The sequence below is a fragment of the Ursus maritimus genome, assembly GCF_017311325.1.
Source record: "Ursus maritimus isolate PB19 chromosome X unlocalized genomic scaffold, ASM1731132v1 scaffold_X1, whole genome shotgun sequence".
Taxonomy (NCBI): Eukaryota; Metazoa; Chordata; class Mammalia; order Carnivora; family Ursidae; genus Ursus; species Ursus maritimus.
This window is the reverse complement of record NW_024423319.1, coordinates 83,506,952-83,521,051: the sequence shown is the minus strand read 5'-3', so window position 1 is coordinate 83,521,051 and position 14,100 is coordinate 83,506,952. Positions and strand designations below refer to the sequence as shown.

General features: G+C 40.9%; 1 protein-coding gene across 8 annotated transcripts in view; it reads left to right on the top strand.

Moving 5' to 3' along the window:
- Window positions 1–14,100, top strand: part of ZNF81 (zinc finger protein 81) — a 352,185-nt gene that overhangs the window by 250,528 nt on the left and 87,557 nt on the right. For 3 of the 8 annotated variants that reach the window (XM_040632361.1, XM_040632360.1, XM_040632358.1), the window contains one exon: window positions 457–696. The exons of the other annotated variants lie outside the window; for them this stretch is intronic. In XM_040632361.1, coding sequence (XP_040488295.1) covers window positions 625–696 — 72 coding nt within the window. In that variant the 5' untranslated portion in view covers window positions 457–624. The remainder of the gene's footprint in view (window positions 1–456; window positions 697–14,100) is intronic. 8 annotated transcript variants of the gene reach the window in all.

Sequence of the window (14,100 nt, the reverse complement as noted above, 5' to 3'; positions counted from 1 at the left end):
TTACGGCAACACGTGGGTGAGAGGATCATTGTGCAAATTAAGTGAGGTACCCCCTTCTGCATGTTACCTGATCCCTTGTAATGACAATACTTGCTAATGTGAATTAAATGTTTCCTGGGGCCAGCCTGCTGCCAAGTGCCTTACAAATCATCTCATTTAATTTTCGCAAACCCCTTGAGGTGAATAGTTTTGACTCATTTTGAAAAGAAAACTGTAGAAACATTTTTATATTCTCATAGCTAAAAGTTGGCCGAGCGAGAATTTAAGGCTTTAATAATGTTCGTCTAAATCTCATGGCCTTTCTCATATTTCATTTTGATGAATGATGAGAATAGGTATTGACTGGACTTTGTCTACCCTGCAGTTTCGAAGGCCAGGAACTGTATCTTGGTGCCCCCAGGAAGCATTTGTGGGGTGAATGCTGAATGACGGACCATGTGGACACTGTGTTTCCAGGTTTCTTGGAGTCTCTGTTGAGCCTGTGGGCCAGACCCCATAGTGGAGACTGCAGGAACTTCCTTTTGGCTCCAGCAGCTCTGATCTGAGTCCACGGACCCCACTTGGCTTCAGGCTCGTGGAAGGAGCAGCAGCAAGAGAGCTGGAGGGCTGAGGCCCAGCAGGAATATGCCAGCCAACCAGAGCTCTCCCAGGCCGTCCCTGGCTCTAGCTGTGGGGAGATGTGACAACTCCTGTGAGGTGAGGAGGGAGAGGTGCCCAGGGCCAGGAATTCATCCAGAATGAAAGATAGTATCTCATTATTTTAATCTGTATGACTTGTTCCTTAAGCAAGCAACATAATCAGGGAATTTTTATTGCTCGTTCATTTCCCTTGTGTGAATTTTCTTCTCTTGTCAATTGCTGCTTTATTTATCTTAGCTTATGGATTTTTTTATTGAAGGATAATTAACAGACCGTGTTATATTATTCTCAGATATACAACATATTTTTTAGAGGGGGGCTGCAGAGAGGGGCAGAGGGAGAGAGAGAATCTTAAGCAGGCTCCACGCCCAGTGCGGAGCCCGATGCAGAGCTCAATCTTACAACCCTGAGATCGTGACCTGAGGCGAAATCAAGAGTCAGACACTTAACCGACTGAGCCACCCAGGCGCCCCTCAGATGTACAACATATTGATTGGAAAGTTTTATGCATTACTAAATACCACAATACGTGTAATCGCTGTCTGTCACCATTCAATGTTATTACAGTATTATTATGCCTTACCTTTCACTCCTATGACTTACTTATTTTACACCTGGAAGTTTGTACTCTTACTCCCCCTTATCTATTTTGCCGTTACCCCATCGACCTCTCTTCTGGCAACCACCAGTTCTCTGTATTTAGGAATCTGTTTGTTTTTGGTTTTTTGATTTGTTTGTTTTATTTTTCAGATTCCGCATATATGTGAAATCATATGGTATTTGACTTTCTCTGACTTATTTCGCTTAGCATGATACTCTCTAGCTCTGTCCACACCATTGTCAATGGCAAGATTTCATTCTTTTTTATGGCTCAGTAATAGTCGGTGATATATAGCTATATCTTTTTTTTTTTTAAAGATTTTATTTATTTATTCGACAGAGATAGAGACAGCCAGCGAGAGAGGGAACACAAGCAGGGGGAGTGGGAGAGGAAGAAGCAGGCTCATAGCAGAAGAGCCTGATGTGGGGCTTGATCCCATAACGCCGGGATCACGCCCTGAGCCAAAGGCAGACGCTTAACTGCTGTGCCACCCAGGCGCCCCTATATATCTATATCTATATCTGTATCTATATCTATGTCTATATCTATATATAGAGGTGGTATCTCACTGTCGTTTTGATTTGTGTTTCCCTGATAATGAGTGATGTTGAGCCTCTTTTCATGTGTCTGTTGGCCATCTGGATGTCTTCTTTGGAGAAATGTCTATTCCTGTTTCTGCCCATTTCTTAACTGGATATTTGTTTTATGGGTGTTGAGTTTGATAAGTTCTTTATAGATCTTGGATACAAGCCCTTTATCTGTTATGTCCTTTGCAATATCTTCTCCCATTCTGTAGGTTGCCTTTTAGTTTTGTTGATTGTTTTGTTGTGCAGAAGCTTTTTATCTTGATGAAGTCCCAATAGTTCATTTTTGCTTTTGTTTCCCTTGCCTTCAGAGACGTGTCTAGCAAGAAGTTGCTGCGGCCAAGGTTGCAGAGGTTGCTGCCTGTGTTCTCCTCTAGGATTTTCATGGATTCCTGTCTCACATTTAGGTCTTTCATCCATTTTGAATTTATTTTTGTGGATGGTGTAAGAAAGGGGTCCAGTTTCATTCTTTTGCATGTTGGTGTCCAGTTTTCCCAGCATCATTTGTTGAAGAGACTGTCTTTTTTCCACTGGATATTCTTTCCTGCTTTGTCAAAGATTAATTGACCATATAGTCGTGGGTCCATTTCTGGGTTCTGTATTCTGTTCCATTGATCTGTGTATCTGGTTTTGTGCCAGTACCATACTGCCTTGACCATTACAGCTTTGTAATAGAGCTTGAAGTCTGGAATTGTGATGCCTCCAGTTTTGTTTTTCTTTTTCAGGATTGCTTTGTGTATTCGGGGTCTTTTCTGGTTCCATACAAATTTCAGAATTTTTTGTTCTAGCTCTGTGAAAAATGCTGGTGTTATTTTGATAGGGATTGCATTAAATGTGTAGATTGTTTTGGATAGTAAAGACATTTTTATAATGTTTGTTCTTCCAATCCATGAGTGTGGAATGCTTTCCCATTTCTTTGTGTCCTCTTCAATTTCCTTCATAAGTGTTCTGTGGTTTTCAGAGTACAGATCCTTTACCTCTTTGGTTAGGTTCATTCCTAGGTATCTTATGTTTTTTGTACAATTGTAAATGGGGTCAATTTCTTGACTTTCTCTTTCTGCTGCTTCATTATTGGTATATAAAAATGCAACAGATTTCTGTGTATTGGTTTTGTCTCCTGTGACTTTACTGAATTTGTGTATCAGTTCTAGCAATTTTTTGGTGGAGTCTTTCAGGTATTCTACATACAGTATCGTGTCATCTGCAAATAGTGAAAGTCTGACTTCTTCCTTGCCGATTTGGATGCCTGCTATTTCTTTTTGTTGTCTGATTGCTGAGACTAGAACTTCCAGTACTCTGTTAAATAACATTGGTGAGAGTGGGCATCCCTGTGTTGTTTCTGACCGTAGGGAAAAAGCTTTCAGTTTTACCCACTGAGGATGATGTTAGCTGTAGGTCTTTCGTATACGATCTTTATGATGTTGAGATATGTTCCTTCTACCCTACTTTCTTGAGTGTTTTTATCAAGATAGGGTGCTGTATTTTGTCAAATGATTTTTCTGCATCTATTGACAGGATCATATGGTTCTTATCCTTTCTTTTATTAATGTGGTGTATCATGTTGATTGCTTTGTGGTCATCGACCCACCCCTGCAGCCCAGGAATCAATCCCACTTGATTGTGGTGGATGAGTCCTTTAAAGTTCTGTTGGGTTCATTTGCTGGTATGTTGTTGAGCATTTTTGCATCCATGTTCATCAGGGATATTGGCCTGTAATTCTCCTTTTTAGTGGGGTCTTTGGTTTTGGAATCAAGGTAATACTGGCCTTGTAGAATAAGTTTGGAAGTTTTCCTTCCATTTATATTTTTTGGGATAGTTTTTGGAGAATAGGTATTAACTCTTCTTTAAATGTCTGGTAGAATTTTCCGGGGAAGCCATCTGGCCCTTGTTTTTGTTTATTGGGAGACTTTTGATTTCTGATTCAATTTGTTTGCTGGTTATCAGTCTGTTCAAATTTTCTCTTTTTTCCTGTTTCAGCTTTGGTAGTTTGTAAGTTTCTAGGAATATAATTTTTCATAATATTCTCTTATAATTGTTTGTATTTCTGTGGTATTTGTTGTGATCTCTTCTCTGTCATTTGTGATTTTATTTATTTGAGTCTGTTCTCTTCTTTTTGATAAGTCTGGGTAGGGGTTTATCAATTTTGTTAATTCTTTGAAAGAGCCAGATCCTAGTTTCATTGATCTATTCTACTTTTTTTTGTTTCTATATTATTTATTTCTGCTCTAATCTTTATTACTTCCCTTCTTCAGCTGGCTTTAGACTTCATTTGCTGTTCTTTTTCTAGCTCCTTTAGGTATAAGGTTAGGTCGTATGTTTGAGATTTTTCTTGCTTCTTGAGGTAGGCCTGTACTGCTGTATACTTCCCTCTTAGGACTGCTTTTGCTGCAGAGATTTTGGACTGTTGTGTTTTCGTTTTCATTTGGTTCCATGTATTTTTAAAATTCTTCTTTAATTTCCCAGTTAACTCATTCACTCTTTAGTAGGATGTTCTTTAACCTCCATGTATTTGTGGTCTTTCCACATTTTTTCTTGTGGTTGACTTGAAGTTTCACAACGTCGTGGTCTGAAAATATGCATGGTACGATCTCAGTGTCTTTGGTACTGGTTGAGGCCTAATTTGTGACCCGGTATGTGATCTGTTTTGGAGAACGTCTCATGTACACTCGAAAAGAATGTATATTTGGTGGCTTTAGGATGAAGTGTTTTGAATGTATCCATCTGGTCCAGTGTGTTATTCAAAGCCGTTGTTTCCTTGTTGATCTTCTGCTTAGATGATCTGTCCGTTGCTGTAAGTGGGGTGTTGACGTCCCCTATGATTATTGTATTACTAGCAATGAGCTTCTTTTTTTTTTAAGATTTTATTTATTTATTCAACAGAGATAGAGACAGCCAGCGAGAGAGGGAACACAAGCAGGGGGAGTGGGAGAGGAAGAAGCAGGCTCATAGCGGAGGAGCCTGATGTGGGGCTCGATCCTATAATGCCGGGATCATGCCCTGAGCCGAAGGCAGACGCTTTAACGACTGAGCCACCCAGGCGCCCCGCAATGAGCTTCTTTGTGTTTGTTATTAATTGATTTATATATTTGGATGCTCCCAAGTTGGGGCATAAATATTTACAGTTGTTAGATCTTCTTGATGGATAGACCCCTTAATTCTGATATAATGCCCTTCTTCATCTCTTGTTACAGTCTTTGTTTTAAAATCCAATTTGTCTGATGTAAGTATTGCTACTCCGGCTTTCTTTTGATGTCCATTAGCATGATAGATGGTGCTCCACTCCCTCCCTTTTAATCTGGTGGTGTCTTTGGGTCTAAAATGACTGTCTTGGTTTTTTCAATCCATTTTGGTACCCCATGTCTCTTGATCAGGGCGTGTAGTCCATTTACATTCAGAGTGATTATTGATAGATATGAATTTGTTGCCATTGTATTATTTGTTAAGTGGTTGTTTCTGGAGCTTTTCTCTGTTCCTTTCTAGTCTTTGTTGCTTTTGGTCTTTCTTTCCCATGCAAAGAGTCCCCTTTAATATTTCTTGCAGGGCTGGTTTAGTGGTCTTGAACTCCTTTAGTTGTTGTTTGTCTGGGAAACTCTTACTTCTCCTTCTATTCTGAATGAAAGCATTGCTGGATAAAGTATTCTTGGCTGCATATTTTTCCCATTTAGCACATTGAATATATCCTGCCCCTCTCTTCTGGACTGCCAGGTTTCTGTGGCAAAATCTGCTGCTAACCTTTCTTGTCTTCCCTTATAAGTTAGGGACTTCTTTTCCCTTGCTGCTTTTAGGATTTTTTCCTTTTCTCTGTATTTTGCAAATTGTACTACAATGTATCTTGGTGTTGGCCTGCTTTTGTTGATTTTGATGGAGTTCTCTGTGCCTCCTGGATTTGGATGTCTGTTTCCTTCCCCAGATTAGGGACATTTCCAGCTATAATTTCCTCAAATAAACCTCCACGCCATTTTCCCTCTTTTCTTCTCTGGGACTCCTATAATATGAATGTTATTACACTTTATGGAGTTGCTGAGTTCCTAATTCTACATTTGTGATCCAGTATTTTTTGTTCCCTCTTCTTTTCAGCTTCATTATTTTCCATAATTTTATCTTCTGTATCACTTACTTATGCCTCTGCTTCTTCCATCCTTGTGGTCATTACATCCAATCCATTTCACATCTCACCAGTTATAGCATTTTTTATTTTGGCCTGACTAGTTTTTAGGTCTTTTATCTCTGCAGCCAGGGTTTCTCTGGTGTCTTGTATGCTTTTCACAAGCCCAGCTGGTATCCTTATGATTGTTGCTTTGAATCCTGGATCAGGCATTTTACTTATATCTATTTCAGTTAAATCCCTGGCCATGACCTTGTCTTGTTCTTTCTTTTGGGATGAATCCTCCAACTTGGCATTTTGTCTAGGTCTCTGTTTTGTTTTTTGTTTCTTTTTTTTTTTGAAATATTTTATTTATTTATTTGAGACACAGAGAGAGAGAGCACCAACAGTGGGGAGGCGCAGAGGGAGAGGGAGAAGAAAACTCCCCACTGAGCAAGGAGCCTGATGTGGGGCTTGATCCCAGGACCCCGGGATCATGACCTGAGCGGAATCAGATGCTGAACCGACCGAGCCACCCAGGCACCCCTAGGTCTATGTTTTCTTCTCTGTGTTAGGAAATCCTGTAATGTTTCTTGCTTCTGAGAGTAATGGCTTAGTGAAGAAGAGGTCATACACTGTCCAGGGCCTAGCGCTTTAGGAAGCATCCCTCGTGTATACTGTTTGCGCTCTGCTGCTGTGTTTTTGCTGCTCTTCCCCTCTGGTTAGTCCTCTGCAGAGTTTCTCCTTGCCTGCAGTGGGGAGTGTTTGGACCTTGTCCAGAGTTTGGCGAGTTTTAACTCTGTGTGCTCCAGGGTCTGCTTGTTAAAAGAGACCTGATGCTATTTCCAGTAGAACTGAAGCTTTGCGGCTTCTTGTGGTCAAGAGATGTGGTATATGTGGGGGTTTGTGCTGGTGTTCTGGGGGATGGGCCCACTGCTTTGGGTCTCAGGCACACTTGCCCTAGTAAAGAAGCACCTGTAGAGCATAGCGGGGTGGGTCTTGTTGTAAGGGCTCAGGCCTCCACTGTTGGCGCTGTGCTGCTCCCTGACTTCGGTCCATGCTGATGGGTGGGAAAGAAAAATCGCACCAGTCCTCTCCCTCATCCCCAGAGTGGGGAGTGCGTTCCCATTGCTGTCTGGGAAGCCCTCAAAGAAGAGCAAACACTCTCCCTTCCTGTGTCCCGGGTGTCCCTCAGATCCCTGCCTTCACCCTGTCTGTGTCCGGGCCACCTGCCTGCCCGGCAGTGCAGTGCACCTGTCTTTTATCCCAGGCAGGCCGGTTGAGTTTCAAAACTCCAAACTTTGGGGACCCAGCATGGTGCGGTCATTCACTGGTCCTCTGGGGGTGGGTCTTGACACACTGGGGCTGGTGCCAGTTTCTCCCAAAAGGGCAGTTGCACCAACTTACAGGAGCTTGGAGTTTAGAGTAAAGCGCAACCAAAAACCAGTGTCCAGGTAAGCCACCCTCAGCAGGTGTCTCTGTTCCTATGCTAAATAGCAGGGGAGCACAATGGTGCCTTCTGGCTCTTTTGTCCCCTGAGAGGCAAGGCCACCTCTCCCAGGTGCCCTCCAAGAAGGGGAACCGTCTCTCCCAGTGTGTCCCAGGGAATCCTCAGACCACACCGTCGGCCCTGAGGCCTCCTCCCTCCTCTACAGGAACACTGCAGCATCTGCTGGGCTCCACACCAGCCATGACATGGACCTCTAAAACTCCAGTCTTTGAGCTCTGCTGGTTATAAAAACTCACAATAATCAGCCCCTCTCATTTTCCCAGTCAGTGGCTCTGGGGAAGTATTTTCCTTGTGTGATCTCCTGTCCATTCTTTTTTTTTAAGATTTTATTTTTAAGTAATCTCTATACCCAACATGGGGCTTAAACCCACAATCCCAAGATCGAGTCACAGGCCCCACCAACTGAGCCAGCCAGGAGCCCCAGGATTTCATTCTTTTTTATGGCTGAGTAACATTCCAGTGTGTGTGTGTGTGTGTGTGTGTGTGTGTGTGTGTCTGTGTGTGTTTACCACATCTTCTTTATCCATTCATCTATTAATGGACACTTGGGTTGCTTCCTTAATCTTTTTTTTTAAAGATTTTATTTATTTATTTGACAGAGAGAGACAGCCAGCGAGAGAGGGAACACAAGCAGGGGGAGTGGGAGAGGAAGAAGCAGGCTCACAGTGGAGGAGCCTGACGTGGGGCTCGATCCCAGAACGCCGGGATCACGCCCTGAGCCGAAGGCAGACGCTTAACGACTGCGCCACCCAGGCGCCTCTGCTTCCTTAATCTTAACTAATGTTAAGATTCTTAACTAATGTAAATAATGTTTCAATACACATAGGGGTGCCTATATCTTTTTGAATAAGTATTTTCATTTTCTTGGGTAAATACCCAGTCTTGGCATCAGTGGATCATGTAGTAATACTATTTTTAATTTTTTGAGTACCCGCCATACCATCTACCAAGGTGATTGCTCCCATTTCCATTCCCACCACCAACGCACAAGGGTTCCCTTTTCTCCACACCCTCACCCACACTTGTTATTTCTTGTCTTTTTGATTCTAGCCATTCTGACTGGTGTGAGGTGACACCTCATTGTGGTTTTGTTTGGCACTTTCCTGATAATTAGTGATGTTGGGCATCTTTTCATGTGCCTGTTGGTCATCTGATGTCTTTTTTTGGAAAAGTATCTCTTCAGGTCCTCTGCCTAGTTTTAATGATTTGGGGGTTTTTTGGTGTTGAATTGTATACGTTCTTTGTATATTTTGGATATTAACCCCTTATTGGAGATATATTTGCACATATCCTTTCCCATTCACTAGTTTGGATTCTTGTTTTGTTGATGGTTTCCTTTGCCGTGCAAAACCTTTTTATTTTGGTATAGTCCCAATAGTTTATTTTTGCTTTTGTTTCTGTTGCCTCAGGAGACATACCCATAAATATGTTGCTAAGGGCAATGTCCAAGAGATTACTTCCTGTGTTTTCTTTTAGGAGTTTTGTGGTTTCAGGTCTCACATTTAGGTCTTTCATCCATTTTGAGTTTATTTTTATATATGTTGTAAGAAAGTGGCCCATTTTCATTATTTTGCATGTAGCTGTCCAGTTTTCTGAGCACCATTTATTGAAAAGACAGTTTTCTCCCCATTCTATGTTCTTACCTCCCTTTGTTTATAAATCAGTTGACCATGTAGATGTGGGTTTATTTCTGGGCTCTCTGTCCTGTTCTTTTGATCTATGTATCCATTTTTATGCCAGTACTATATTGTTTTGATTGCTACAGACTTGTAGTATATATTGAAATCTGGAATTGTGATACCTCCAGCTTTGTTCTTTCTCAAGGATGCTTTGGCTGTTTGGGGCCTTTTGTGGTTCTATGCAACATTTAGGATTATTTGAGTTCTATGAAAGCTATCTGGTATTTTGATAGGGATTGCATTGAATCTGTAGCTCACTTTGCATAATATGGACATTTTAACAATATTAATTCTTCCAGTCCATGAGCTTAGTGTATCATTCCTTTTGTTTGTGTCATGTTCAGTTTTTTTAATCAGTGTTTTATAGTTTTCAGAGTGTAGATCTTTTACCTCCTTGGTAAAAATTTTTCCCAGGTACTTTTGGTGCAATTATAAATAGGATTATTTTCTCAATTTCTCTTTCTGCTACTTCATTATTAGTGTATGGAAATGTAACAGATTTCTGTATATTGATTTGTATCCTGTGACTTTACTGAATTTATTTATGAGTTCTCATAGTTTTTTGGTGAAATCTTCAGGGTTTTCTATATATAGTATCATGTCATCTGCAAATAGTGACATTTTACTTCCTTGGATGTCTTTTATTTCTTTTTATTGTCTGATTGCTATGTCTAGGATTTCTAGTATGTTGAATAAAAGTGGTGAGTGTAGGGGCGTCTGGGTGCTCAGTCAGTTAAGCATCTGCCTTCAGCTTAGGTCATAATCCCAGGGTCCTGGGTTCGAGCCCATGGTGGGCTCCCTGCTCAGCAGGGATTCTGCTTCTCCCTCTCCCTCTGGTCCACCCCACTCCTTCTCTCTCTCTGTCTGTCTCAAATAAATAAGTAAAATCTTTTTGAAAAAAGTGGTGAGACTGGATATCCTGTCTTGTTCCTGATCTTAGAGGAAAAGCTTTCAGGTTTTCACCATTAACTATGATGTGAGCTGTGAGTTTTTCACATATGGCCTTTATTATGTTGAAGCGTGTTCCCTCTAAACCCACATTATTGAGAGTTTTTGTGATGAATGGATGTACTTTGTCAAATGCTTTTTCTGCATCTGTTGTCATATGGTTTTTATCCTTTCTCTTGTTAATGTGATGTATGACACTGACTGATTTGTGAATATTAAACCATGCTTGCATCCCTGGAATAAATTTCAGTTGACTGTGGGTTAGGATTAGGGTTAGGATTTTTTTAATACGTTGTTGGATTCAGTTTGCTTATATTTTGTTGAGGATTTTTGCATCTATGTTCATCAGAGATATTGGCCTGCAGCTCTCTTTTTTTTTGTAGTGTCCTTGTCTGTTTTGGTATCAGGGAAATGCTGGCCTTGTAGAATGAATTTGGAAGTTTTCTTTCCTCTTCTATTTTTTGGAATAGTTTGAGAAGAATAGGTAGTAACTCTTTTTTTTTTTAATTTTTAAAAAGATTTATTTATTTATTTATTTGAGAGAGAAAGATTAAGGGCAGAGGGAGTGGAGGGAGAGGAGGAGAGAATCTTAAGCAGGACTCCTCGCTGAGTGCAAAGCCATGACCCTGAGATCACAACCTGAGCTGAAACCAAGAGTTGGAAGCTCAACTGACAGCACCATCCAGGTGCCTCAGTAGTAACTCTTTTTTAAATGTTTGGTAGCATTCACCTGTGAAACCATCTGGTTCTGGACTTTTGTTTGTTGGGATTTTTTTGATTACTGATTCAATTTCATTGCTGTTAATCAGTCTGTTCAAATTTTCTGTTTCTTCTTGAATCAATTTTGGGAGATATATGTTTCTAGGAACATATCTATTTCTTCCAGGTTGTCCAGTTTGTTGGCATATAATTTTTCACAATATTCTCTTATGATCCTCTGTATTTCTCTGAGGTCACTTGTTATGTCTCCTTTTTCATTTCTTTTTTTTAAGATTTTATTTATTTATTTGAGATAGAGAGTGACCAAGTGAGAGAGAGAGAGAGAGAGAGCAGGAGCGGGGTGGGGGGCAGAAGGAGAGGGAGAAGCAGGCTCCCCACTGAGCAGGGAGCCTGATGTGGGGCTCAATCCCAGGACCCTGGGATCGTGACCTGAGCCAAAGGCAGATGCTTTACTGACTGAGCCACCCAGGCGCCCCTCCTTTTCCATTTCTGATTTTATTGATTTGAGTATTCTCTTCTTTTTTCTTGATGAGATCAAGGTTTATCAATTTTGCTGATCTTTTCAAAGAACCAGCTCTTAGTTTTATTGCCCTTTTCTGTTGGTTTTTTTTTTTTTTAGACTTTATCTCATTAATTTCTGCTCTAATATTTATTATTTCCTTCTCTAGCTTTGGGCTTTGTTTGTTCTTTCTTGAGCTCCTTTAAGTGTAAGGTTAGGTTATTTATTTGGGATTTTTCTTGCTTCTTGAAATAGGCCTGTATTTCTATACGCTTCCGTCTTAGAACTGTTTTTGCTGAGTCCCAAAGATTTGGGACCATTGTGTTTTCATTTTCATCTGTTTGTATGTATTTTTTTTTAAAGATTTTATTTATTTATTTGACAGAGATAGAGACAGCCAGCGAGAGAGGGAACACAAGCAGGGGGAGTGGGAGAGGAGGAAGCAGGCTCATAGCAGAAGAGCCTGATGTGGGGCTCGATCCCGTAACACCGGGATCATGCCCTGAGCCGAAGGCAGACGCTTAACCGCTGTGCCACCCAGGCGCCCTGAGTTTGTATGTATTTTTTGACTTGCTCTTTGATTTCCTGATTGACCCATTTGTGGTTCAGTAGCATGTTGTTTAGCCTCCGTGTGTCTGTGTTCTTTCCAGAGTTTTTCTTCTACTTGATTTCTGGTTCATGGCCTATGGATTTTTTAAGGTTTTTTTTTTTTTTTTTAAGATTTTATTTATTTGACAGAGATAGAGACAGCCAGCAAGAGAGGGAACACAAGCAGGGGGAGTGGGAGAGGAAGAAGCAGGCTCACAGTGGAGGAGCCTGACGTGGGGCTCGATCCTGCAACGCCGGGATCACGCCCTGAACCGAAGGCAGACGCTTAATCGCTGTGCCACCCAGGCGCCCCAAGGTTTTTTTTTTAATATTAGCGTTCGTGACCCATTATGCTTCTTGTATATTTTTGTGAATATTTTTTGCCACTTTATAATTGAAATTACTTTTTAGTTTCATTTACAAGTGGTAAAGGGTGGCAAAGATTTCTCTAAGTCACCTTTTAAAAATGGCTCTTTCCTGCTTTGTTTTTTGCCAGATTCTAGCTCCCTGGAGGCAAGCACTCTTAATCTTTTTAATGGATTCGATTTTTTTAAAAGTTTTGGCCATTATCTATTGACTTTCCTTTATGGTGGGTGGAGATTTAGCTTTTCTATACACCCCCACTAACATACACATTTGCCTATAAATATTATTGTTTTGATCAGATTCCTCATCAGTGTTTATTACTGTGACTGTTTGTAGTTGAGTCATGTAGTATCTATGCTGTGATTATTATTTCTGCACAACTCTTTCTTTTCCCTGGAACTTTTTTAAAGATTTTATTTATCTCTTAGAGAGAGCACAAGCAGACAGAGTGGGAGAGGGAGAAGCAGACTCCCCACTGAGTAAGGAGCCCCACATGGCACTCGGTCCCAGGACTGTGGGATCATGACCTGAGCTGAAGGCAGAGCCTTAACTGACTGAACCACCCAGGCGCCCCCTTTTTTCCCTGGAATTAATAATTTTCTGGCTTAGTCATTTCTTTGCTTTACTAGATACATATCAATGTTTCAACTCCAAATTCTTCCCAGGTGTCTCAATCTCCTCTCTGCATATTCAAATGTATTAGGTCACAATCATAATGGCAATAATTATAAACACTCATATCATGTTTACTGTGTGCCAGCAGTGTTATACGCATACAACGTATACTAACTCATCTTCATAACAATATTGAGAAGTAGGTGCCATTGTTATTCCCATTTTATAGAAGAGCAAACTGAGGCATAGAGAAAAGCTGTCTGGCTCATGTTCACACAGCTGGTAATAGGTGGGGGTGGGCTCAACTCTGGGCATCAGTGGCCCATCTCTGAAGTCTCTCCTGGAGCTGGTTGACCTGCTGAAGACTGGTAGGGCTGCTCTCAGCTGACACAGAGCTATTACTGTGGTGCCTTCCCTTTGCCATCCCCCAAGAAATCCTTCTCACCTCTGTCTTCTGTCAGATCCCCTTTCTTGGGGATCTTCTGTCTTCCTTCCTGTTTCCTGCTTCTTGCATCTTCCTCTTTCTTGATTTACCCCCTCATTTTGTGGGAGCGTGTCCTCCAGTATATCCTTGAGAATGGTTGCATGACAGGTAGACTTTATGAAACTTTGTATGTGTGTCGATGTCATGCAAGAATGTTATTTAATATATGTAATCACATAAATATATTCATAGAAATAAAAGAGTAATATATGCCATGGAAATATGTTTACTCAACCCTGACACTGAATCGATATTTTTGGTTACGTATAGAATTCTAGGTTGGAAATCATTTTTGTGCAGAATTTTATTTTATTTATTTATTTTTAGATCATGTTCCTTTTATTTATTTTTCCTTAATGTTTTTTTATTATATTATGTTAGTCACCATACAGTACATCCCCAGTTTCCGATATAAAGTTCGATGATTCATTAGTTGCGTATAACACCCAGTGCACCATGCAATACGTGCCCTCCTTACTACCCATCACCGGTCTATCCCATTCCCCCACCCCCCTCCCCTCTGTAGCCCTCAGTTTGTTTCTCATAGTCCATAGTCTCTCATGTTTCATTCCCCCTTCTGATTACCCCCCCTTTCTTTATCCCTTTCTTCCCCTACCGATCATCCTAGTTCTTATGTTCCATAGATGAGAGAAATCCTATGATAATTGTCTTTCTCTGCTTGACTTATTTCACTTAGCATTATCTCCTCCAGTGCCGTCCATGTTGCAGCAAATGTTGAGAAATTGTTCTTTCTGATAGCTGAGTAATATTCCATTGTATATA